At 53.3% G+C, this 26,314-nt stretch overlaps 1 protein-coding gene across 6 annotated transcripts in view; it reads right to left on the reverse strand.

The window, feature by feature from the left end:
- ST8SIA5 (ST8 alpha-N-acetyl-neuraminide alpha-2,8-sialyltransferase 5) overlaps positions 1 to 26,314 on the reverse strand; it is a 60,717-nt gene that overhangs the window by 17,536 nt on the left and 16,867 nt on the right. For 3 of the 6 annotated variants that reach the window (XR_002142453.2, XR_004620213.1, XM_019798454.2), the window contains exons 2-4: positions 25,749 to 25,856; positions 10,833 to 10,925; positions 1,976 to 2,062 (exon numbers count right to left, since the gene is read on the reverse strand). Coding sequence is in view for 4 of the 6 variants with exons in the window: in XM_019798454.2 (XP_019654013.1) it covers positions 1,976 to 2,062; positions 10,833 to 10,925; positions 25,749 to 25,856 (288 nt within the window). In the remaining 2 variants the exon portion in view is untranslated. The remainder of the gene's footprint in view (positions 1 to 1,975; positions 2,063 to 10,832; positions 10,926 to 25,748; positions 25,857 to 26,314) is intronic. The other 3 variants (XM_034642528.1, XM_034642526.1, XM_034642529.1) reach the window with 3 other exon arrangements.

Genomic DNA, 26,314 nt, shown 5'->3' on the forward strand with positions numbered 1-26,314 from the left:
CCTCGGCTTTCTCGTCTACAGAATGCAGCCTTGGCTCTTCCACCTCTGACCCTCTGTAATTCCGTGACAGTAGGGTGCCAAAGCCAGGAAGGTTATAAAGTTGTTTTTTAAGACTTTCTCTCTTGCAGGGATTTCACTGGGGAGCTCAGCTGGCTTCTGGTCAGAGAGAGAGGTCTTTCCTGTGGAGTGTTGTTGTTCAGAATATGACTAAGGCCTCCCAGAGTGGGGGCCAGGCTGAGGCCATGGATCAGCATTGGCCCATTTAGCTTTGCTGGTCCAAAAACTCAATCTTGTCAGCCTGCTGGAGAGCACTCCATGGAGGGAGACTGACTCCCATTAACCAAGCTCATGAGTGACTGATATATAAACCAGAATGCCAATGTGTCTGTTTGTAGGCAGTAGGGTGGGGGAAGGCCTCAGTTACAGGACCCCTCTCTTACAACTGGAAAGCTCATGTCCGTCTCCTAGCACACTGCTTCCACCCTGTCCATTTCATAGTGCCAGGCTCTTACAAGCCTGAGTTAAGAATCTCATCACCATTCAATGAGCAAAGGGAAGCAACCCACTGGCCTTGAAGGTTTTTCCATTTAGAGCCTAGCAGGACCAGATGTCATCTCTCTTTTCCACACCTGAAACTACTCACCCACCCCCACTCCCAGAACAGTCTCCCCGGGATAGTGCCAACTGATCCCTGCTGACGGTCCCCACACTCATCCTTGTTTTTCTCTGGCCGCATCATCTTCCCGTTGCTTCACTGTTTCCTTAGCTATGTGAATCCCACCAAGGAGACTTCAGTGCCGCTCTCAGCCCGGACAACATCCTTTTGCATCTCACTGCCCTTGTCTAGGCTGGGTGTTCACGAGCCACATGGCCAGGACGCTCAGGTCTCGCCCACCCCTGGTGGTGTCCACCCATGTGGTGCCCACAGTGACACCTCTTGCTAAGCAGCGGATTTGGGGTGGCACCTGCCGCACGGATCTTGGACCTGTTCCCACCTCCCGGCACCGGGCTCAAGTTCATGTTCGACCTTTATGATGGGGGGTGGGGTCTCCGCAGACCTGTGGGGCCTTAGCTGGGAATTCGTAGTCTCACAGAGGCCTCTGGTCGTGGCTGCTAGCACCTGCTCTTCAGGGGTTATCACGTTAAACATCCACATTTCTGAAAATGTGCCGCTTAAAACCACGACTCGGTCTCTGGACAGGGCCCAGGACAAATGACTTAGAAGGAAAAGACAAAATGCTTAGTGTCACTTGCTTTTCGCAGCCTCCCGGGTAGGATGGCTGCATGCTGACGGCGCCTGACTTGCAACTACACCCTGACTTGCCTGCATCCGGTTCATGCACATTCCCAGGATCCCACCAACTCCACTCGGTGAGCTCTGTCTGCGCTAAAACAATACTGTGAGCTCGAGGAAGTTTGGCGATGGAGAGAACCCTACAGTTCACATGACCCAAAAGGAACTTGTGACATCTGCCAGCTGCTTAGTTCTCGCAGACAGGAGAACCTTAAGTCACGGCTCTTGCCTCTCTGGGCACTTAGAATCTATCGCCTTGGGTTAGAAAGCAGTTAGAAATGAGTCTGCAGCAGGCCTCACGCATGTGGTGCAGGCTGCCCCATGAAGGGGTGGCGACAAGGTGCAGCCAGAGGAGACGCTCAGTGCGCCTTCGCGCTCAGGCCTGCTGGAGACCTGGAGCCCAGCACGGCACTGGGACGGGGCTGTCATGGAGACAATGACCCCGGCCCTGCAGGGCTGCCGTGAGGACGGTGGGCCAGAAAGTGGGGGACAGCAGCCAGCAAGGTGCCCGCCTCAGCCTGTGCACTGAGTGAGAACCTCCCCATGGCCCAGATCCCAAAGCCCAGACAGGGGGCCAGCTCTGGGGAAGATGAGCCCGGGGCTGGGCCCTGCGGGACGGGGCGGCAGGAAGGAGAACGGCACCAACGGAAGGGCTGGGAAGGGCAGACAAATCACAGATACTTGAACTGGTTGGCTTCCGAGATATTCATCGCCCATCTGCACATCTGCAGGCTCTTCCACCTGTCGAACAGCTCCGACTGCTTCACCCTGTGGGAGTGGAGGACAGAGAGCACGTGAACGCACCAGGCTGGACAGTGTCGGCATTCCCAAACCTCCCTACCTGCTCCCCGGATGCCGATTCCTGGTGCGGTCCTTTACACGAGCTGTTTTCTTATTCTGGCCATTCTGGATGCTCTGGCATCCGGGGCCTTGCTCACGCCTGGAGACAGCCAACCGCTCTCCTGCAAGCATGCCCTCCACCTGTCGACCAACCAGCCCCGAGCCTGCACGCTCATCAACTTTGTCAACTGAGCCTCCAGCCTTAAGGGAACTCAGGAACGCTCCGAATTAGAGGCCAAATCCCCTGTCTGCCCATGTGCATATCTTGGCAAGAATCGGAAACTTTCACTGGCTTCCCAAAGAGGTCTTTGATTCCAAAAACAGGGCAAATACTCACTTACCTGTAAGTGAGGTTCATTCTGCAGAGTTGGATCCCCTGTGTTTATTTGGAGGGGAAACAGCTGCTCCCAAACGGGGAAGCCTGCCCCCCACAAAGGAACACATACATGACTGGTGGGGGGAGGGGTGACTGCAGAAGTGTGTGGGTTTTGGAGTCAGAAGAGAAGCTGGGCCTCAGACTGAGTTCCGACACCTCCTAACTATGGGAACTCAGACAGGTTATTTGGCCTCTCGGAGCTTCATCTATATAATGGGCATAATAATGGATTATCACTCACAGTCCCAGATTTGTTAAGATTATTAAATAAAGGGATACAATAAAGGACTAGGCATGAGAAGTGTGCATGGAAATTTCCTGAGAGAGGTAAGTTATTTTTATGATTAAACTGCACTGTCTTGATGATGCTTGCTCACGATCCCCTGGACTTTTCCCTTTTGTAAAACCTGTAACCCGTCCCTACTCACTCCTGATCCTTCCCACAAAATAGTAAATACTGTGGGGGCAGGGGGTTATGCCTGCGTTCACCCCCATAAATCCAGGGCTAAGGAACACGGCTGATGTGTGGGAAATAGGTGCTGAGCATATCAATAAATTAGTGAATGAACCCATAAGTCTGAGTTCAAATAGAGTCTATAATTACTGATTGAACTCTATGTGGCAGGAGCTGGGGATAGGGCAGAGAACAAAACAGCCCACTGCTCCCACGGAGCTTAAATACTAATAAGGAGGCAAAACAGAAAACAGGTATGTATGCATATGACAACAAAAGGAAAAACAGACAAGCGGGACCACGTCAAACTAAAAAGCTTCTGTATGGCAAAGGACCACAACAGAGCGAAAAGTCAACATACAGAACGGGAGAGAGTATTTGCAGACATAGATCCGATATGGGGTTAATATCCAAAATAGATAAGGAACTCCTCCAGCTCAACAGCAGAAGACCAAAGAACCGGATTTTAAAATAGGCAGAAGACCTGAACAGACGTTTCTCCAAAGAAGACATCCAGACGGACAACAGGTACGTGAAAAGGGGCTCAACATTACTCATCATCAGGGAAAGGCAAATCGAAACCACAACGAAATGTCACCTCCCACCTGTTAGGATGGCTAATAGCAAGGAAACAAGAGATCACAAGCGTTGGCAAAGACATGGAGAAAAGGGAAGCCTGGCACAGTGCTGGTGGGATTGCACACTGGGGCAGCCAGCATGGAAAACAGTATGGAGGTTCCTCCAAAAATTAAAAATAGAACTACCCTGTGATCCAGCAATTCCACTTCGGGGTATATATCTGAAGGACTTGCCATCAGGATGGGAAAGAACTAGGTGCACTCCCGTGTTCACTGCGGCATTATTCAGTAGTAAGCAGGGTATGGAAACAAGGTAAACGTCCCCTGATGAGTGAATGGATGAAGGAAATGTGCTACGGACATACAGTGGAACACTATTCAGCCTTTAACGAGAAGGAAATCTGTCATAGGTGACAAGCTGGGTGAATCCGGAGGACGTCATGCTGCGTGAAATAAGGCAGTCACGGAAGGACGTCCATGCCATGATTCCACTCATGAAGCATCTAAACGGTCGATCTAGAGGAAAGAGAGTAGCATGGTGGTTGCTCGAGGCTCTGGGAAGGAGAAAGGGTGAGCTGCTTGCTGCTGACGATCTAAAGTGTCGGGTACGTGAGACGGACAGGTGCTAGAGATCTGCTTACAGCATAGCGCGACATTTAACGGTACTGAGTTATAGGCTTAAGAATGGGTTCCGAGGGGCGCCTGGGTGGCACAGCGGTTAAGCGTCTGCCTTCGGCTCAGGGCATGATCCCGGCGTTCTGGGATCGAGGCCCCACATCAGGCTCCTCCACTATGAGCCTGCTTCTTCCTCTCCCACTCCCCCTGCTTGTGTTCCCTCTCTCGCTGGCTGTCTCTCTCTCTGTCAAATAAGTAAATAAAATCTTTAAAAAAAAAAAAAAAAAAGAATGGGTTCCGAGGGCAGATCTCAGGTCAGGTGTTCTTAGCCCAACTAAGAGAAAGAAAACAGATAACAATGCCACATCAGGGAGAGGTGAGTGCTGTGAAGAAAAATGAAGCAAGGTAAAGGAACCAAACAGTGACTGTTTCAGAAGGGTTGGTCAGGGAAGACTTCCCTGATGAGAACTTTGCACAAAGAACTGAAATGGTTGGGAGTGAGCCATGCAAACATCTGGGGAAGGAGTATGCCCGGCAAAGAGGAAAGTGAGTATAAAGGCAGTGGGGCGGGAACTTAGTTGGCACCTTTAAGGAGCTGGAAGGAACCCTCCCCTTCCATCCTCATGCCTTCCTCTGGCTTCCCAAAACAGTGGCCCTCACCTCTCAGACTAATGCAACATCACAGGAGAGGCATCACGCAGCAACCCCTGCCTCACCCACTGCTTCCCTTCCTTGCTCTCTGCAATCCAGAGGTCCCTAGAGCAGCACCCGACATGGCGAGTGCCTCGGACGCCTCCTGGAAACACAGTCCTCTCAGGACTGCAGGCCAGGGTCCCAAGTCCAACTGTTACCAGCATCTGGGTCCCATTCTCTGTGCCTCCAAAACCTCACACTGGACCAAGGCTGGGGCCCCGCACACACAAGCTTGAGTCCTGGCTCCATCCCTAATTTACAGTGTGACCTCGGACAAGTCATTGAATCTCTCTGAGATTTGGGTGCTTCATCTGTACAATGGATATCATAACCTCTGCCCCGCTCATCTCCAGGGTTATCGGAAAGATCAATGAGACAATATGCACACAACCATTCTATAAATTGCTTTACAAATGTAGAGATCACCTTTACTTTAAAGATGAGGGGTTGATTTCAGGCTCTTATCTCCTTTCTCCCCAGACACCACTAACATTCCAGAAGAGGAATAAAAAAGGTATAGACCTACCAGTTGAATAGAATGATGGGGTTGGGGGGGTTCAGTGGAAGAGAGATTTCAACAAGTGTGCGGAAGAAGTAGCAGGGACGTAAGGAAAGGTGGCACGGCCCAGAGACAGAGTCCAACCTCAGGGGACATTTTTAAAGAGGGTGGAGGGTGGGGATGGGGTATTGTGCTGAAAATGAGCATCTGTTGTAAGTCTGTATCCAGAACCATCAAACCCACGCCCACAGCAGCCAAATAGTCTGTGGCCAGCAGAGGGAGGGGAGGGATTATCAGTTTCTACCAAAAAAGCAAAAACAAAAACAAATTACCATCCCCAGTGAAAAGATTTCTTTCAATATTCTAGCAGAAAAAGGAGTAGCATCTCCAACAATGACTCTTGAGGAAAGCCTGCTCTCCTACAGAGTTCCTATCAGCTTTTTATTGTTCTAAACTTAAATATGAATAGATAGCCAAGAGGCTCTCTTGTCAACCAGAAGGAAACAGACAAGCCATCAGTTAAAATATCCAAAGAGAAAAATGCTGGAGGAACAAAATACAACTTTAAAATATTCTACTTAGTGTCTCCAGAGATAGTCTAGAAGACATGACACCCTTAAAGGTAGGAATAGATTGCTCTGAGGACAGAGAAAGAGCTCTGGGGTGGAGAAGAGTTTGCTGAAAGAGCTGGAAAATGAAGTCAAGGACTTTTTTCAGAAAGTGGAAGCAATGGGCAGAGACAGAAAAGATGACATCAAACAGAGAGCATTACACGAGCATTCCAGAAGGTCCGGTGTACAACTCTTAGAAGGACTAGAAAGAGGAAGTAGAGAAGAATGGATGGAGAGAAGGAAATATTTTTAAAAATCCAAAAGAACGTTCAAGACTTTGGACATAAGCCCCAGGTGAAGAGGTCCAACAGGTGTCTATCCTGAAGCACCTCGTCCAGACATTTCAGAACCACAGGATCCGGAAACACTCCAGGGAGAAGAAAACAGGTCACCTCTAGCGTCATGCTCCCATAGCCCTGGACTAGAAGGCGATGAGGAACGTCCTCAACATTCTGGGGGGAAGTGATTTCCTCCTAAAATTCCAACCGCACCAAACCAAAAATGGAGGGAAGAATTAAGTCATTTAGACACAGAACTCAAAATCTGACCCCCTACCCATCATTTTTTGGGAAATGACTGGAAGATGGGTAGAAGCAAAATGAAGGAGTAAACAAGAAGCAGCTATGCGTTCTCCGCAAAAGTGAATCCAACCTAAGGAGGCAGGGAAGGGGAGTTCCCAGGACGAAAGCGTGTGACCCACCCAGAGAGCAGCCTGTCCACCCACGGTGGGGCACGAGGATAAAGAGAAACTCTGAGGGGAAGGCCTGGTTGATGGAGACGCAGGCAGAAACCCCAAATAGGGCATAACAGAGACAAAGAGTTCAAGAGGGAAAAGATGAGTAGAAGCTCCAGGAAAGAAAGGAGGGGGAGGACATATAAGAAAGGGAGTAGAATCGCTACTTGAATTTTAGAGTCAATCCATAGAGGAAACCTCAAAAAAAGCTCTTTATGGGTATCAACAGAATGTAAATGTTACCAGCCTTGACCTTTTAAAGGTAAATACACGGATGACGGGAACCAAAACACAGGGATGATTTTAATAGCCCCATCTTACAAAGTACAGGCTCAGGAAATACTGCCAGTATTTGGTAGAACCAGAAACAAGTTACTCAGGCAATCCACAGACAGAACTAAAAACAGCAATATCTCCCAACCCAGAAGAGTGCGGAGGGGGTGGGGGTGGTGTAAGGGGGCTGAATCCTCACCCACCGAGGCAGGACGTCCGTGCACACCACGGTGAGTCGAGAAACAACGGCAGGTGCATGTTACTGAGAGGCATGGAGGTAATGACCAGAAGAAACAGCCAGAGCCGAAAGGAGCAGGGCTGGGGGGCGAAGGCGCGGGGCAGGGGCTGTGGCTTATCATTAGCAGCTTCTCTACCCTACTTGATTTTTCCTGCCGTGTGCAAGAGATGGTGAGGATAAGGAGGTGATCATGACCGTCTTGGTTCTTCTTTCTCCCCCTTTCCTCTGCTGGCCTCCTCTCTTCCCACCCAGCTCTTGTGTACGTGCCCCCCCCCCCACTCATTCGTGTGAAGGCCACGTCCTGAGCCCGTGCAGGGTCACACTCGGGGGCTCAGAGATGCCTGGGCACGAAGGGGCCTCCCAGACCGGACAGCCCTGGCTCCCAGCCTCTGCGCCCGGGTGCAGCGCAGGCCTCCCTGCCCCGTAAGATAGGGAGGGGTGGCAGGAGAGGCCCCAGGGTGACATCCCAGGCACCACCCCACCTGGCAGTAAATGGCTCAAAAACCAAGAGACTCTAGAATGACTACCTTCGAACAAATAATGTGTACAAGTGTTAGTGAAGATGTGTTTCACAATAAATCCCCATCGAGTAACTGCTCCTGCGTCTGCCATCGTCAGGGACCGAGGCCGCCTCCGTGTGGGAATGTTCCGGCTGACTGGTTTCTACCAGTGTTTGGAGCGATTTTGGATCAGAATCATTCCCAGATGAATCACACCCCTCCCTGTCTCCTCAGAATGCCAGCTGACATTCTTACGCCTTGAGGGCCCCATAGCCCAGCGGCACATCCCCCTCCACGCACAGATGGCAACTTAACCCTTCCCTGATGACTCAGAGTCTCCCCTGGGAGCAGCGCTCACGGCCCCCCGGCCAGAGCACAGTGAAGCCCACGGGTGCCCAGGTGATGCGAGGACCATCTGAGTGCGAGGCTGGCCTCCGGGCTCTCTGATGTCAACCCTGGAGTTCCCACCGAGCCTCAGCTTGCAGACCCAGGAAAGGAGACAGCCTCACACCCACGCTCTGCAAACAGCGTCTGCCTTTCCTCTCCTCTCAGAGCCCCGGGGCCACCAGGGCCCAGATTCCCGGGGTCTGGGGACCACCAGAGGTGAAGGAAACAGGGTGGTGCAAGGCCCAGGGGTCACCCGCTGGGATGGCTGCTCAGCTCGGGAGACCAGAGCGGGTGCCCCAAAGCAGAGATAAGAGCTCAAGACTAACACGCAGGGCACCAAACCTGCGTCCCTGACCAGGGTCAAAGGTGGGCGCCGATCACGGGAAAGCTGAAGTTCCTCACCCCACCCCACACCGTCATGATGCGGGGCCCGGTGGAAGCTGGGATAGGGACTCTTACGGGCTGAATCACTTCTCCCTCAAAACTCCCATGTTGCAGTCCTAACCCCTGAGATCTCACAATGTGACTCTTTGGAGACAAGGTCTTTAAGGAGGTGGTTAAGTTGAAATGAGGCCATTAGGGTGGGCCCGCATCCAGTATGACTGCTGTCCTTATTAGAGGAGGAAATGAGGACACAGACAGGTACAGAAGGAAGCCCATGTGAAGACAGAGGGAGGACGCGGCCATCTGCAAGCCAAGCAGAGAGGCCTCAGCAGCCACCCCTGCCAGCGCCTCGTTCTCAGACTTCTGCCGCCGGAGCTGTGGGATCTAACGTCCTCTAAGGGCCTGAGGCCTTCGAATTCCAGGAAAAGACAAAGGATCTCTGCTCAGCAGCTGATGAATTTGGCTTGTGCCTGAGGTCCGGATGGCCACGTTTGCCACTAAATCCCCGCTCCTCACGGATTACATCACACACACGCCACCGGCCACCTGCTTAAAGCCTTCCCATGGGTTCCCGCGCCCTTCAGATAGCGCAAGACTCTGAATCCTGGTCCGCACTGCAAGGCCTCGCCAGGTCGGGCCCGGTCTGCCCCTCCAGCAACATGGCTCCCGTGTCCCCGCCTCACACTGGCATGCAAGCTGCCCTGACCCTTCAGAGCCGGGACACAGCGGGCTTCCTCCTGGCACAGGGCCTTTGCACAGACTGTTGCCTCAGTCTGGAACCTTCCTGGCCTACTTACCTCCTATCACCCTTCCAACAAGAGTGCCAGCATCCCTTCCTCAGAGACGCTTTGCCTGACAATCCCCTCTCTGCCACAGCCCAAGTCCAGTTCCCTGCCATCCCCTTGTCTCCCTAGGGTAATTGGGTATTAATGTCTGCTTCCCTGCTGGGCTGTGAGCTCCATGAGGGCAGGACCACGGTGTGTGCTCGGTCTGGGGCTGTGGAGGGTTGACGGGAGGGTGAGCTGCCTCACACGCTCACCTCTGGAGAGGGTCCAGAGACCTTTGGTTAGTACAGGGACCATAGCGCCCCTAATCCCAGCTGGATGCATCCTGGGAGCTTTCCTATAGCTACTCGACTTATGGATTCTGAATGACGGCCCCGGGAAGCTGCTGCTGTGGCTGACAGTGGTTCCAGAAGGGGAAGAAAAGAGAGAGAGGCACGTGAACGTTTACTGAGCACCTATTACGTGTGTTACTATGGACGTTGACTGCGGGCCTATCTGCTCTCACATACGTTACTTCTAGTCTCTGTGGTAACCCTTAAAGGCTAGGCAATAGTGTCCCAATTTTTATAGGTAAGGAAAGGCTCAGAGAGGTCAAGTAATTTGTATAAAGATGCAGAGCCCACACGACACGGGAATCGTCGTCAAACGGCGAAAGGCACAGTGGCTCCTGCCTGTGGGCCATGGACTGTGATCCCAGGGATTGTGTGAGGGACCCATGAGTCCCCAAGAGCCCCCAAATGACCTAAATCTGAATAAACTATAGCCCTTCCACATCCAGATGGAACTGTTTTCAAATACATATGAATTTTCCTTGAAACCAAATATCAGGGTGAGCACGACATTCCTTTCAGGGGGCTGATGAGTTCGTGGTGGTCCCGTGTGGGAGAGAAGGGTGGCATAAGCTCACACTCGCTGAAACGTGCAGCGTGGGATGTGCTTTTCCTCCCAGAGCTTGTAAAAGAGCCATGGGTGTCGTGATGTTGAGTGACGAGGAGAAAGTATGACTCTTTCATGATTTGTGGGAAAATACAAAATAAAGCATATCCGCGCCCGGGTGCTGGTTTATGCAGACTCTCCGGGGAGATGCACAAGGACACCTGGCTTGCCTCGGAGGAGAACCGAGGGGCTGTGAGGGGGGAATTTCCACTATACATCTTTTTGTACCATTTGAATGCTGTATCATTTAAATAATAAAAAAAGTTTAATTTAATGACTATAAAATTTTGAAAAGGTAATAGCACGAAGGCACTGCTGAGCCCTCCACTCAGAGTCCTGAATTTCAGGTAAGATGCTCCTGTGGTCTCTTTGGCTTCCGAACAGGAGGCGGCCAGGGACGATATCACGGAGACTGGTAATTGAGACAGGGACTGAATCCCCCGAGTCACCAGAGGTGACCTTGCAAACTTCACCTTTTTTCATGAAATGCACAATTATCCCTGCTCTCCAAATGCCAGAGGCCGGGAGGAAGAGGATCTCATTCTCAATCTGTGGTGTCCCTGCCCGGCCCTGCCCCCCCAGGTCCTGCCCCATCCACATGCACCGTCCCCCACCAGCCACCCTGGCCACACTCACATGGACAGCACCTTCACTTCCAAGATTTCGTGCCTCAGCTCCAGGCATCTTGTGGAGTTATATTCAAACGGGCCCTCGTAAAATTCAAAGTACCTGGGAACCAACAGGACAGCGGTTACTATGCAAAGAAGCCAGCCAGCCTTTTGGGGGGCCTGCGGGGCTCTTGGTGGGAGTGGGTCTCTCCTGGTCAAATAAATAGAGCAGCCCAGCCCCACCCCAGCAGATGACCTGTGGGGTTCTCTGGCATGATTCCTGGGTGGCTGATTACTCACAGCGCCCCACTACCCCAGGACTGTAAGCTTTTACAAGCCATGAGCTCATCTGAGCAAATCATGACATTCAGAAGCAGGTTTGGTTCCAAATTAGTGGCTGCAAAAGAGAAGGGAAGGGGGAGGATGCCCTAGGCACAGGTCTCATTCTTGAGCTTCTAGTGATCGGTCCCTGACGGAGGCAGCACTGGGAGCTGGGGCGGTGAGATCCAGACTTTCGACCAGTCTTGCCCTTCCTTGCCCCTTTCTCCTCCCCTTGGGACACAAGCACAGGTAAGATCTGCTGCTTTTTCTATGCATCAGTAGCTCACTTGACCCTCACACTCACGTTGTGACGAGGTGAGGCTGACATTTTTCTCCCCATTTGGCAGCTGAGAAAGCTGAGGCTAAGGAGATGGAGCTCCGGTCCCACGAGTAGTAGGACAGGACCAGGCTGGGGCTGGGTCCCACCACAGGGGAGCCCAAGCCCTTTCCAATGCCGGCTGGCTCCAGGCGTGCCAGAGCCCCATCACGGTCCCTTCTGCAGCTCCACGCAGAATCCAGTTCCAGCCAGTGCTTGCTGAGCCCTTACCTCGGGCCAAGCGCTTGATGTGGATGCGTCCACTTTTCATTTTTAAAACTAGCCTATGAGGACAGTGACCAGCATAAGCCTCTGGAATGAGCTCTGGAGTTCACTCACTCGCCCAGAGCCACACAGACGGTAGGTGGCAAAGCTGGGACATGAGCCTGCACGTTGACTGGAGGCTGCTCTTGTCCACTCACGTATAACGACTGCTGGTGTCCCCTGAAGAGGGCCCTGTGGCCTCCCACAGCTACTGGATGAGGAGAATTTTAAAGCCACCCCTTCTCACACCTGAAGTTCCCACCAGCCCAGAAAAGGAAGAGCACCAGCCTGACGGCGGGTGGGTGGAGGGTTCCTGCAGACATAAAGCACAGTTCACTGCTGAGCTCAGCCATGGAGGCAGGATGGGGCCTGTCTTGTGGCCTCTCTCTCTGGAGGTTGTTCAGAAAAGGCTGGGGGAGGGGGTCAGATCCCAGAACAGCTCGACACCAGAGAATCCAGAAGCCCAGAGGGTCGAGCCACTCTTAACGTGGGGTCAGTGGCCAGGCGACAGGTAGCGCTGGAGAATCAGAACTGGAAGTGGTTCCCCAGAGCTGCTCCTGGGCCCTGTGGGCCGTGACCGAGGATTGAAGTCATTCCTCGAGCATTTTCTAGAGACCTTCCTGACATGTGGAGGCAGTTGCTTCCCATGTGTTCTCACACGCCTCATTTCTGTGTCACGGATGTGCTGCTTTACACACAGAAAGGCATTTTACCCAATAAAGTGGCTTCTTCTTAAAATACCTGTATTTTTGGTGTCGTATTTAATACTTTAAAATATATATTTTAAAATATTTGTTCTTAATTTTCATATAATTTAATGGTTAAGCGTTAAAGTTATATTTTTAAGTAGTTTTAACTAATATTTTAAATATTAAAACATTTTATATGACAAATTGGCTCCTGTTGACAAAATGAAATTGACTCCTTGTTCTCATGTCATGAAAGAACTGAGGCGGAGTTCTTAAGAACTAGGCACTGCAGATTCCCAAAATATCACACTCACCTTTTTCTGTTTCCCTGTGTTTCAGAACTCCTTTGTCTGTCTTTCTCATCTGGAAAACCCAAATGGATCCTTCGGTACCCAGCTCAAATGCCCCTACTTCTATAAAGCCTTCTCTGACCCTTACTCCTGGGGTCTCTCTTAGTCTCTTAATTAGAGCAAATAACATTGTATTATAACAGTCTGTTTATGTATCTGTTTCCCCTTCCAAACTGTGTTGTGAATATCTCAAACACAGGGGCTCTGTCTTTGTTACCTCTATACCTTCTGTACTCCAGATGCCAGAAAACTAAAAACGACATTTTCCAAACTCCCTTGCAGCTATGGGTATGGATGCCGTTTAGGTTCCACCAGTCAGAAGCATTTGCATGAGACTGATTCAGAGCTGTGTGACACCTAGAGAATGACGAGGCTCCAGGCACTGTTTTGCTGGTGCAGAATGTGGCAGAAGAGGCGTGGCTCTTGGAGACTGCAGTGGTAGCAGCACCCTCATTATTATATCTCTATATAAATATATTTATTATTATTATTATATATTATACATTATATTCTTTCCCCTAAATAAATCCCTTTTTGCTTTCACTAGCTCAATGGATTCTGTTACTTACAATTAAGAGCATGGGGTCAGCATGAGGCCACGACCTCATGGAAAAGTCCATGACCTTGGCTGTAACTCACATCATTTTCCAGTCATAGAACAGTAAGTGAGGTCTGGTGTCTGGTGTCTTATCACAAAGATCAACGTTTGCAACCAGAGCCATTGGCACTAAGTCCTTCGGAATCCACTGGGTCATCTGAAGCCAGGATCTCAGGCTGCTACTAAGAAAAGCTCCAGATTCACAAGGTGCAGGAGTTATTTAGAGAGACTTACCCCAGGGGTCTCGGGGGGGCTGGGAGTCTTGCAGACACATCTTTTGTTATGCCTCTAAACCAGCTGTGTGACTTTGGTCAATCACTTGCCCTCTCTGGGCCTCTTCCTTCTCCTCTTTAAAACAATCTGTTTGAACTAAAGGATAGCCAAGCACTACAATACGATCCCTCAGTATCCCCCACTCACTAACCAAGCCAGAATGTGACTGTGGGTTGATGATCTACAAAGACGAGGAAGAAACTCGTCAACACCAGGCAGCACCTCCCTGTCATCAGTCAGCCCCTCCACGGCCTCTGGAAGGCCATCCCCACCTTACCTCTGCCAGCCTCCACTCGGCCTCCCTCTCTCCTGAATCCCCAACCTCACCCATACAGGGAACTGGCCAGTACAGTGATTCCAAATGGTCTCGTGCTGTGTGTTTGGTGGCTATTAGGTGGCCAGGCTTTCAGAACGGGGCCACGTTCCTTCCCTGCCCCCCATAAGCCACCCTAGGCCTATCACTTTTGTGAGCCTTAGTTTCCTCATCTGTAAAATCCACACACACAAAAGTGCAGAACATGTGCGGCAGGGTTGAGAGAAGTTATTGATGAGAAATTCAGGCAAAGTCCCAGGACAGTACCTAGCACCCAGTAAGTGCCCAAGAAATGTCCGGTCCTTTCTTTCTCCTTTGTCCTGCCATTAAAAGGCAAGAGTTGCCGAGAGTCAGCGACTTGCATATGGCCCCTCGGCTGGTTGTGGCAGCAGAGAGCTGTCAGGCACAGGTAACCTCAGGAAGTTTCTCTGCCATCTGGACTGGCTGGCATTCTCCTTCGGCTGCTACCAGCAAACCCCTCCGCAGCCACCCTGCAGATAGAGCCCATGCTGTGTTCTGAACGCGGGGATGTCCCCGATCACCGGTCTCTGCTGCAGACTGCATGGATAAACTGTGTGTTTCTGAGGCTTTAACATCTGGGCCTTGCTGACCCTGGGGAGACTGCCCCTCCCAGGGCTAGCCAGTTCCTTGAGACAGTAAGCACCTGTCAGCATACCTTTCGAATGCAAACAAACCAATCCAGAGCTCACAACCCCCCTCCCACCACTTCGCATTGGGGCCCCCTTCCCCCTGGCCTAATTATTCCAGGGCCAGGTGCCAGACAGCTAGGCGCAGCGCCTTATGCCCCAGAGTGACTGAAATTATTCAGACTGACTCCCACGCCTGTGTAGGTGTCTCACTTGTTTCTTCCATAGAAACCACAGTAGAGGGTCTTGCCCACCCCTCACCCCACCCCAGTGCTCCCCTATGTACGGTGTGGCATGCCTCCTGCCTTTGGGCATCTGTGAGTATAAAACTCTCTTCCTTCCTGGCAGTGACGTCCACGTCTGGGTGTTTTACCACGCATGACCATAACAAAGCCCCACCACCCTGAAAACACTCCACGTCGTACCTCAGCCAAGCCATCAAAACCATGCCCTGCCTGGGGCTAAAGCTGGGGGCTTCCCATCTGAAAATGGAGCTAAGAGCTCTTGCGGACGTTTCCATCCTACCCGGGCTTTGCTTCTCTGGGCTGCACTGCTCTGTCCCAGTCTCTAAAGATAACTAACTTGAGGAAATGAGTTCGTAACAAGCGCTGACAAGCGACCCCTGCATTCTGCTTCTGACGGGACCCCCGAGGACGGCATTCTGGGAAAAGCCGTGGTAACCTTGTTTGGCCTGGACACAGACTTTTGCGGAGGTGTCAAAAACGAGGCTTCCAGTTTCTTTGTGGAATGACATGGGAAGATGCTCGCATGACAATGCTGAGTGGAAAATGCAAGCTGCAAAACTGTGATCTCCCAGAAGAATGCGACATACGTATGTGAATGCATGGGGCAAAGGGAAGGGCCCTAACAAGGCACTAACAGTGCGCTGCTTTGAGTAATGGGACAATGAACGATTTTTAAAATACTTTTCTGTATTTTTATGTTTTCTGTAATGGGGTTATGATTTTTGCGTTATTGGAAATCACCAATAAATGCCCTTTTATTGAAGTCTTAGATCTCCCTCGAAATAGCTCAAGCTTCCCCTTAATCTGCTACAAGATTGAGAAAAGCGGTTTCTCCAACCTTCTCAACTCCATTAGCCTCTCAAGGTGAGTTAGTCACTGTCTCTTCTTCCAGTTCTCGAAAGACAATCTCTGCGCAGCTCAGAGGGGAGGGGCCCAGCAACACATCTGGCACCTCGCAGGTATAAATAGTCTCAGCCGGTCAGCCCCGCCGCCCAGCTCATCTCAGATGCCACTTGGCTTCCGGCAGCCACGTCTGACGCTGGCACCAAGCTGCATCCGTCCTGCCCCTCCTCAGTGCCCTCAGGGACTGTTGGGGGCAGGGCAGCCCCGGCTGCCTGACCAGCAGGTGACAGACTCCCCTAAGTGAGAAGACTAGGGCAGAGGTGACCACCAAGGTCCTCCTCCTCCCAGACTTGGGCTCCGGCTTTGCAGGCTGAGCAGGCCTCATTTCAGAGAGCCCAGGGGCCCACGTGCATCCCTGCCAGCCTTTCTCCGCAAGCCTGCCCCTCGGCGGGCTCTCCTGTTGGCCTGAACCCCCTCCAGAGCTTCATCGGGGTATGGGGTCTTTCTTGGAGGCCACTGTACTTTGAGTCCCAGCACCACTGGCAGGTACAAGGCTCATGCGTTCAGCTTCCTAGCTAACACTACCCTTCCTCCCTAGGGGCTGATGGTGTTCAAGAGAACAGGAGCCCATAGAGGTCCCGACGTCCTGCAAGAGCTTCCACCAGCCCAGAGAGCAGGCAAGCAGCCCGAGCTCAGCCATCAGAACCCCTGGGCTCCTCTCAAATGCGGTGCGGAGTCTCAGAGGACCACAGAGTGGTTTATTTGGTCCACACTGGGTAGGAACCCAGTGAGGGTATGACACCTCTGTGCAAATTAGGAAAAAGTACCTTTTTCTCCAGGTGAATTAAGCCACATGCCAGTCACATGGTTTATCAAGGGAGAATGAGCTGGATGTCCACCCTGCCTGACCTGTTGACTGGGTATCTTTGTGCAGTGCCCACCCTGCACAACCATCTGTGGCAGCCTGATACTGGACTCTTTAACTTTGTCTTGTTTAACCCTCCCAACAGCCCTATCAAGCAGGCATTGTTTCTCCCGTTTTATACCCAAGATTCAGACAGCAAGCGGTAAAGCAACTTGCCCAAAGTCATTCAGCTAGTAAATGAGGGGGCTGGAAAGAGGACCTAGGGCTTTCAAGAGGCCAGAACCATGTTCTTGAATCGCTGCGGTGCACACACTCTCCCTGATTCTGACGAGCCACAGCTGGGGTCGGGGAGTGGTTCTTAGTGAGCAGCCCCCTCCGCATCAGGGAGTTCAGTGCTATTTCAGAGCCGGAGCACCTGCCGTCTCGGGACAGCACACCACCTGTCAGAGCAAATGCACAGAGGCCAGAGTCTGCAAACTGCAGCCTGACAATTCGAAGGACTGCAGTGTCTTTCCGAATAGGTACCGAGAGAAGTGAGAAGGGCTTGGCTGTCAGTGCCTGAGGTCACAGCTGCCAGGGGGAGACACTCCCCTCCCGGGGGGTGGAGAGACCTGGCTCAGACCCTTGACTAGATGCTGGCTCTCTCTGGGCCACGATTTCCCCCTCCGTCCACAGGAATCTGTAGAGGTATCTGAAGTATTAGAGCCGGAAGCCAAAAAAGCCCATGCTCTGAGCACAACCCTGAGAGTCCTGTGATTAATCTGCGCCCGGTGGGAACCTCACTGGCGTGTCATTCCTGGCACAGGGCGGGGGTTGGGGGGCAAAGCCTATTGCCCCTCCTCCCCCCTGCAGCCAGCGGTTCTGCAGGGGCCCCAGATTCAGTGTCTAGACATCCCATGCAAGAGGACATGTGCGGTGGCCTTCCCTTCTGGGCCGGACCAGGGAGCCCCAAAAAAACTCCCCTGTGTTAAATCCAGCCCACCTCCCGGTGTCTGAACTAGCTCCTGTCAACTGCGGCTCCTGTCACGCTTCACCAGCCTGCCCCCAGGGACCCATGCCACAAACGGCATCCTCCTGGCCTCCTCGTCCTGCACCTCCCACCCACCTGGTCACTTCTGCTCCCTCGGGGGCCCTTCTCTCCCTCCCAGCACAAGGGGCATGTGTCAGTCCTCTTTCTCCCTCCCAGCACAAGGGGCATGTGTCAGTCCTCTTTCTCCCTCCCAGCACAAGGGGCATGTGTCAGTCCTCTTTCCCCCGGGGGGTGTCTCTGTCTGGAACACTCTGTGTCTTGCTAGTTGCGATCTGCTTACCCGTCAGAGCCTCCCCTACCTTCCCTCTCTGCGCCCACAGCCCCCAGCACACTCCAGCGCAGCCCTTATTTTTTTTTATATATAGTTTTTTTTTTTTAAGATTTTTAAATTTCTTTATTCAACAGAGAGATACAGCCAGAGAGAGAGGGAACACAAGCAGGGGGAGTGGGAGAGGAAGAAGCAGGCTCATAGAGGAAGAGCCTGATGTGGGGCTCGATCCCATAACGCCGGGATCACGCCCTGAGCCGAAGGCAGACGCTTAACCGCTGTGCCACCCAGGCGCCCCCAGCGCAGCCCTTATTACACTACACTCGGCACAACACCCCCATCGCCAGGCCAGGCCCGTCAGTGGATGGCTCTTCTCCTCTTCCACTCTCCGAAGATTTGCTGACCCACCACTATATGCCAGGTACCGGTTTAGGCCAGGATGCTGTGATGACCAGGCCAGATAAAACCCCCACCTGCACGGACTTCAGCACGGGAGACAAATGAAATACGAATGCAACATAGGGCCAGGAAGGGATGAGCGTTATAAAAGTAAAGCAGGCGAGGGGGCTGGAGGGTACCTGGAAGGGTGGTAGGAGGTCAAGGAAGGCCTCTCTGGACTAAGAGAGATGGAGCCTTCAGCAGGGGTGCAGGAAGAGCATTCTAGAGAGGGAAGGGCAAGTAAGTACAAACGCTCTGAGGCCGGACAAAGCCAGCGGGGGACAGGGCTGTGGGCGTGGTGGGCGGTGAGAGGAATTGAGGCCCGGGGGCGAGCGGCACTGGGTCGAGCCGGGCTTGGGTTCCGCCCGATAGAGCAGCACGCTGAAGCAGACGAACAGCACGGCCTGATGTGAAAGTTCCCTCTGGCCACCGTAGGGGGCCGTGCTGTCAGCCAGAGCAGACAGGCCGACGAGACCGCTGCAGTGTGAGACCGTGGGTTGTGCCAAGTGGCGGCAAAGAGGTGCGAGGAGACAGAGCAGGACACGGGTTAAGGATAGAACCAGCAGGATGTGCTGATGGCAAGACTGCAAAGATGAAAAAGAAAGAGAGAAATCAACAGTAACTCCTAAGATTTTAGCTTGGACAGCTAGTTGGATCCCAGAGCCATTGAACAAGGAGGGAACGGTGGAGATGAGCAGCGTGGGTCTGATTCAAAGGTTCTCGGGCCACATGAAGCTTGCTGGGACTCTTGGACATTCAAGAGGAGATCACAGGTAGGCAGTCAGAGTCACACGTCTGCAGCCCAGTGCAGAGGTCAGGGCCAGACATACATGTTCCAGAGTCAAGGGACAAAGGACGTAGCGAGACCTCAGGGGAGGGCGGAGGGCAGAAGGCAAGCCTGTGGTCAGCTCTGACAGTCACTCGGATGATGGCAGGGGAGACGGGCCACCAAAGGAGTCTGAGAAGGAGAGCTGTGGGAACGAGGAAAATCTGGAGAGCCCAATGACACGAAAGCCAGGAGCAGAGAGCATTTCCAGGACAGAGGGTCAGCTCTGTCCAGAGCTAACAGATGCCAAGGAAGAGGAGAGAAGAGAAGGTCCCACTGACCTAGCAGCGAGGCGGTCACCAGCGACCCTGACAAGAGCAGATTCAGAGGAGCAGGGAGGCACTAGCCCTACTGGCATGGGTTGAGGTGAGAACAGAAGTGGGAGGTGCTGGGGATGGAGATGGCGGAGGTCTGTGTGGTGAGTGCTGGGTGCCGGGGACTGAATGTCTGTGTCCCCCCGAAATTCACAGGCTGAAATCCTAACCCCCAAGAGATGGTATTCGGAGGTGAGGTCTTTGGGAGGTGATTAGGTCATGAGGGTACAGCTTTCATGAATGGGACAAGGGTCTTTATAAAAGGGATGCCAGCAAGCTCCCCCACCCTCTTCCCACCACGTGAGGGCACCACAAGAAGATGACAATGTGCACACCAGAGCGGGCTCCCACCAGAACCCAACCGTGCTGGCACCCCGATCTCCAACATGCAGCCTCCAGAACTGTCAGAGACAGGCCGTTGCTTATAGCCACCCAGACCTGTGCTCCTTTGTGGCCGTGCCCGCCCGCACCAGGACAGGGAGCGCGTGAAGACTCGGTTCCGGCTGAGGTGGGAGGGATGGCGTTTCCCCCAACGTGGGAAGAACCAGCCAGAGTTAGAAGGAACACACCCCAGTGTTCTCTGAGGCTCTGGAGGCCCCAGTGGAGGGTGAGGGAGGGAAGGTGTACACTCCACGTGAGGAGGCCTGCATGGGAAGGACAGCCTCTGTGCACCCCATCGCCCCCTCCCCAGCACAATCTTTATGGCCCTCGATGTAGGGGTGCAGGCTATGCATGGCTGCACAGAGAGAAAAACTGGGGCAGCCGCTTGTACCTCACCCTCTGGGCACCCCCTAAACTGCTTATCAGGTGGATGCTGGGTCCTCTGGCCTGACCCCAGCCCCCTTTTTCTTTCCATTCTGGGAGCTGACCTGGGGCGAGGCCCTGGCAGGCACCCTTGGTCACCTGATCTGGAAATGAGGCCCAGAGAGGAAAGTCCTCATACCCAGCCGTGAGTCAGGGCAAAGCTGGGGCCTGGCTCTACCTAGAAGGTCCTCTCCGGGGACCCCACTAGTGACTGAGCAAGGCGGGCGCTTGCCAGATGGGAAACGGGGGCACAGAACCATTCAGCTACTATTCAGCTAAGCGGTTATTTGTCCAAGAGATTCAGTCAGACTCAACCAAGGGCTGCAAAACTCGAGGGCCAGGGGGACTCATGGGACAAGACCACTGGACCAGTCCCAGGACACCCACAACCTGGCCTCCACAGACAGCCTCCTGCCTGTTGGCCACCAGAGGCCCCGTCAGGTACGTGGGCGGAGATGCTGCATCTTTGCTTTGCTTTTCCAGCGTGCAGCCCAGAACACTCTGCCAAGCCTGATTGTCCAAATTCTGCCCCGTTGGATGGAGCCCGAGATCTCCATCCCTCTTTTTATTTATTTATTTTTATCCTTTCCCACAGACTTAAAAATCGACCACAGAGGCTCGTCTCAGCCAGCCCGCACCCACAAGTCAGATGCGCAGGGGCCAGCCCTCAACAGTTACCACACCTGCAAGCCCAGCATGGACAATTCTTTCCCCTGCGGTAGCCTTGCCCCCAGCGGCTCCTTGCTGAAATGTGGAACATCCAGAAGCAGGTAGAAGGAAGCACTTGTCAGGGGCAACAATCAAGAAAGCACTAAGCACGGTGGGGGGCGGGGTAGGAGAATGACACAGAAGATGGAGGGGTGCGGAGATGAGAGACCCTAACGTTGGAGCGGGACACCCAACCCTCCCCAGGAGGACCCGCCCACAGCCCAGGAAGAAGAAGCCCTCTGCCTAGCCCTCTCAGTCCTGAGACTCTGGAACGGAGGATGTGGTGTGTGCCAGCTCCGTCGGCCACCACCCCTAAGCGGTGACTCAGTTTCCTCATCTGGAAAATGAGGGCAATGACAAGACCCATCTCAAACACTGGAGGATGAGGACTGAGTGCAGGAACAAGTGCAGGCGCCCAGCACAGTGCCTGGCACACAGTCATGACACCCTTACAGCACTTGGCCGTGGCCATCGCCTGCCGAGATCCCAGCCGCGTCCTGCCCCTGCACGGAAGCACCTCTGACCTCCACGCTGAGCTCTCCGCACACTCACCGTCTGTGCCACGCAACTTATTACCTAATTATACACCATCTTGAAACAATTAGGGAACAACAGAATACAGCAAAATAAAATGCTAAATTGAATCGCAGCTCTGAACTAGGACCATCCCAAAGCCCACATTGCACAGGCCCTGCTAGACACACATGCAGATTGCACCCCGGAGTGAAGGGCTCCGGCCCAGGCCCTCGACCCTCCCCCAGTTCACTCTTCTGTGCCCCAGAATCTCCCGTGTCATCAGTTTGGGGCTGGCCCTTTTCTCCCACGGCTGGTGCTATTCTCCCCCTCGAGAAGTCCCCTGCACCCCAGCCTGGAAGCCCAGCAACACGGGCAGAATGCTGTCCCAGGAGCGGGCAGCTTGGATGGACGGAAGCCTGGGCCAGCTTTGCCGCAGACATCAGAGAGGGTTGTCTGCCCACCACCTCTTGCCGTCCCATCGCAGTCCAGGAGGGCCGAGGCTGTACAGAATCTGGGAGAGAGGCTCATGAGACCGACCAGCCAGGCCGCCTGGGGCCGTGTCTGGAGCTGGAGGGTCTGCAGGGCCCTGGAGATGCCTGCACAGGCGGCCCAGGCCAGTCCTCGGGGTCTGGGGAATGCAGGAGCAAACACGGAGCAGTTCATGTGCGCTTGCTGGAAAGCTGACTGTGGGTGAAATGACAGAAACAGCCCTCCGTGCAGACACTTCTCACAGAATGTACAGCTGAGGGGGTTGCCCAGGAAGGCTTCAAGGAGGAGGTGGAGTGGGAGGTGATAGTGGCAGGATGATAAGAACTTGATGTGGAGCAGGGCCCAGGTGGCAGAAGCTGAGTGAAGCCCTTTGTGCTGTGGCTACAGGCCTGGCTCAGAGTCAGCACCCGGAGGGGACTCCTGGCGCAACTGCCCTCAGCCCCTCTGACTCGGACCTTTCCCCGGGACATGCTCAGGCCGTTAATACAACGCTGCCCAGCCTGCAGGACCATGACTGCCAGGGGCGCTACTGCCTCCCCCCTGCCCTCTGGGCCATCCCTGCGAAGGCAGGCAGTGGGGCCCAAACAGAGGGCTGGAGGCACTGAGCTGGCCGAGGACGACATGGGCTCTCCCCCCTTGCTCATCTACCCTTCCAGAACCACACTGATGTTCTGTGGGCGGCGTCTGGGAGGGCTTCTCAGTCTGTTATTACAGGAGTGTATAGTCTGCCTTCACTGCCTTCTCTCTCCTTCTGAGCCAGCCCCCTCCCCCTCCCACAGGCTCCCTTTCCCCACCCAGCTGCCCAGAATGCTCGCATGGTCCTACTCCCTGCTCTTCTCCAGAGAATGTTCTCTGATCATTCCGAACTGCGAAGGAGTTTATGATTCAAAGTGTTTCCCCTCTGGGGATTAATTTTCAAAGACAGTGCCAGAGACGGATTTATTCAAAGGAATACATCTCTAAGGGAGAATTCGGGAACCCTGAAATGTAAGTTTGCTTTTTTTTTTTTTTTTTACCAACAGCCTTTACTATGTGCCTGCTTAATTCATTCTTTTATTCCATTAACATGTACCGAGCTCCTTCTACATGCTAGGTGCCAGAGCGGGCGCTGAAGGTTCGAAGGGAGCACAGTCACTGCCTCGTGCGGGACACAGAAACACAAACATAACCCGACCACGATGAACACTGTCTTCAAAGACCTTCCCGTTGGTTCAAGCCGCCCGCTTAAATAGCAGCATTTGCTGGTTCAGAATGATTCCTACCTGCTCACTAAAACAACTAGTTCCCCCGAGGACTCTCACTGGACACTTTTAGACCCGCACTTGAAATTAATAACGCTATATACCGACGTATATTTTATAACTCACACACTTTCGAATTCGGCCTGGACTTGCCCTAGCTCGTGTCCAATGAGAAGACCTGACTGCAGCCATTCTGAGCACCCCCTGGCCTGGATTTTCTTTGTGGTCTTATTTGGAGTTTTCCAGACCGATTGCTTGGACCTGCTCCTTCTCCCGTGGCTCCTGTTTAAATATACAATTTATGAGTCATTCGCTTTTTCTGCCTCTCTTTATCCTCTGGTTATATATGGTACCTGACTTTCCCTCCAACCATGTTAATAATAAATAACACGCTTTACCACACCACGACACACCACACTACTCTAGAGAGCAAAATACAGCATGCACTGAATTATTCGGTAGGGGAATAATGCCACAAAGTGCGTCACATATTCCAGACGGGGAGAGCTGTTCACCGGGACGATGTGCTTTCACCCCAAAGAGCAGTCTCCACAGTGGCATGGAAACCGCCCCCACCCCCAGGCCCGGCAAATCTGTTGCCAGGAGCTGACCTTCCCATGATGAAGAGGGCAGAAGCTAGTCCTAAGCCAAGGTAAAAAAACATCTCCAACATACGGTTCGGTTCTGATTACATTAACCATTATTTCCCACCCATGGGAACTATACATAATATGGTTTCTCACATATGTAATAGCACTTTGGGGGGCCAACCAGAAATTGCAAACTGACATTGGAATTGTCCCAGAAGAAGTTGGGCTATGTGCTCCTCACATTTATTCCATGACTAAGGGGGCTCTGGGTCAAGCGGCAGCTCTCCGGAAGGAAGTCAACTCAACTGGGAAGCAGGCTGAAGAAGGGGTGCCTTAGTTCTAAAACCAAATGGTTAAAAGCCAGTGGTGGCTCTGACCCTGGGGGATCCTGGGTGACAGGCAAGGGGGAGGGCTGTCCAGAGTCACTGGGGAGGGGAGAAAATCAAAGGGAGGGGAGGTGAAGCAGGGAGTAGTGAAGAACGGAGGTGGGAGGGAAGTAGGAACTAGGGAGCAATAAAGGGTAGCAGGAAGAAAGAGGGGAGAAGAGGTCGGGCAGAGAGACAGAGAAATCAGCAACAAAATGCAGAGAGAGAAGGAGAGGGAAAGGCTGCTGGCAACAGGAAAAGGTGCAAGTAGAGCTCTTGCTGGGGTTTCCCCCTAGAGATGGCTCCCAGGGGCCTGTCCCATCTGTCTTGCTCAGTTGATTGGCATCTTCTAATTAAACCTCTCAGTGAGTTCTTCAAAGAGTCCTTCCCAGGAAGGCAGACACCTGCGGACTTACCTAGACCACCCCCCATCTGAGTGGGCGAGTCACGCAGCAGAAAGGCCAACTCTGGAGGTTCAATACCTAGAAGGGACAGCTCTGGATGCCCCACTCTTATTGGGTGACGTCCCAGGGGCCCAGCGGCTGGCCGGAGCTCTACCACACGTATATGGAAAGAACTAGCCAGAAGAAGACCCAGGTCCCTGAGGCTGGCCACACCCTAAGGCCTGTCTGTGAACACTGCCCCCGCTCACATTCTTCTGACATTGGAACCGCATCTTTACTTTTTCAAAGCCATCAACAGAATCATACATATCAGGGGTGGGGGAGTCCCTGAAAAAACCTATTACCCTCTGTGGTCAATTTAATGTTTTGGTGTCAAAACTAACAACAGCAAAAAACTCAGGGCTCTTTCCCAGGGAAACAGACCTGAGGGCGCGTACTTAGAAATGCAAAAATTAAGGGACCAAGCAACTTAATTGGCCCCTGGAAACCCTTAGCTGGCAAGTTCCAGCCACACCCAGAGAAAGCGCTCTGCCTTGTCTGCAGGACTTCCCCATGACGCCCTCCCTGCCGTGAGTGCCCCCCACTGGAGTGTCCTGCATTTCATGCATTCAACGAGTGCCCGGCTCCTGAGTGTACAGAGTGCCCCTCGTTACTGATTTCACACCCAACACGACAGCAGAGCGGGAAGGAAGAACCATGCAATGGTATGAATGTCAAATCTTAGCACCATCTTGATGGGAATGGTCCTTCCTCAGCCAAGGTCAGCCCCGCCTGGGGGCAGAATAGGACCTGCCCACACCGTGGGACATCCAAGGAGCAGAGCCTGTGCCCGACGCCCACCCGACGCCCACCTGACGCCCCCCGCACACAAACCCACACACGAACCTACACACACCTGTGGGCCGACTCCCGAAAGCCTTGCAGCAGGGACGGAGTGAAAGCCCAGCGCCAGGGAAAGCTTGAGACCCAGACTCCGCACCCCTTCCAGCTCCCCCCTCCCTGACCAAGAGGGCCCAGTGAGTGCCTGCTTTGCTGGGGTTGTTCCCAGCCCTCAACCCTCGTGTCAGAGGAGACGAGGCGGGATGCCAAAACGCAGTGAGCTTTGAGCTACTGTGCCGAGCCTGCTTCTTCCCCCAGGGTAGCTCTGGGGGTGGGCCATGGGGCAGGGGTATGAGGCCGCCTCAGGATGGGCTCCCCCCTCCCTGGTCATTCGTCGGGGGTCTGTACCTGGAGCTGGAGTCACTGCCGCTCTGTACTGCTGGGTCGTCCGTGACATTAAAGAGCCCCGTCCAATTGGCCAGCTGGTCGCCACTCTGCCAACCAAACTGGAGGCCTCTGGCAAGAAAACGAGGCAGTCGGTACTCAACGCTCACATGCTGGCTTAAACCCACCTAACCACAGAGCTTCTTTCGGTCGTTGTGCCGAGTGACATGTCGGTGATGCCCACCCATGAGGATGGCAATAATAAACCACGGCCCGGTACCGTGTTCCCTGATCATTTACATCCATCGCCTCCTTCCGCCTCTACCAGCAGAGCTGAGGCTGCGCACTATAAACACAGGGAAACTGAGCATTAGCGAGGTCAGGGTCATAGAGCTCGGCCACCTCCTATGTGGCGCGTCCCTCCACCCCCACCACCAGAGACTTAGACCAGCACGTTGCCGTCCTAAGAGGCCACACTGCAAAGCTTTTAAAGAAATCCAGCTCTCCAGAGCATAAGGATACACCTCCTGGTTTAAGACGAGGGACTCAACACCCATGGTCATCTCTGCTCCCTCCCCACCCCGACCGAA

This window comes from Ailuropoda melanoleuca, chromosome 14 (genome assembly GCF_002007445.2).
Source record: "Ailuropoda melanoleuca isolate Jingjing chromosome 14, ASM200744v2, whole genome shotgun sequence".
In the NCBI taxonomy this organism is placed as follows: domain Eukaryota; kingdom Metazoa; phylum Chordata; class Mammalia; order Carnivora; family Ursidae; genus Ailuropoda; species Ailuropoda melanoleuca.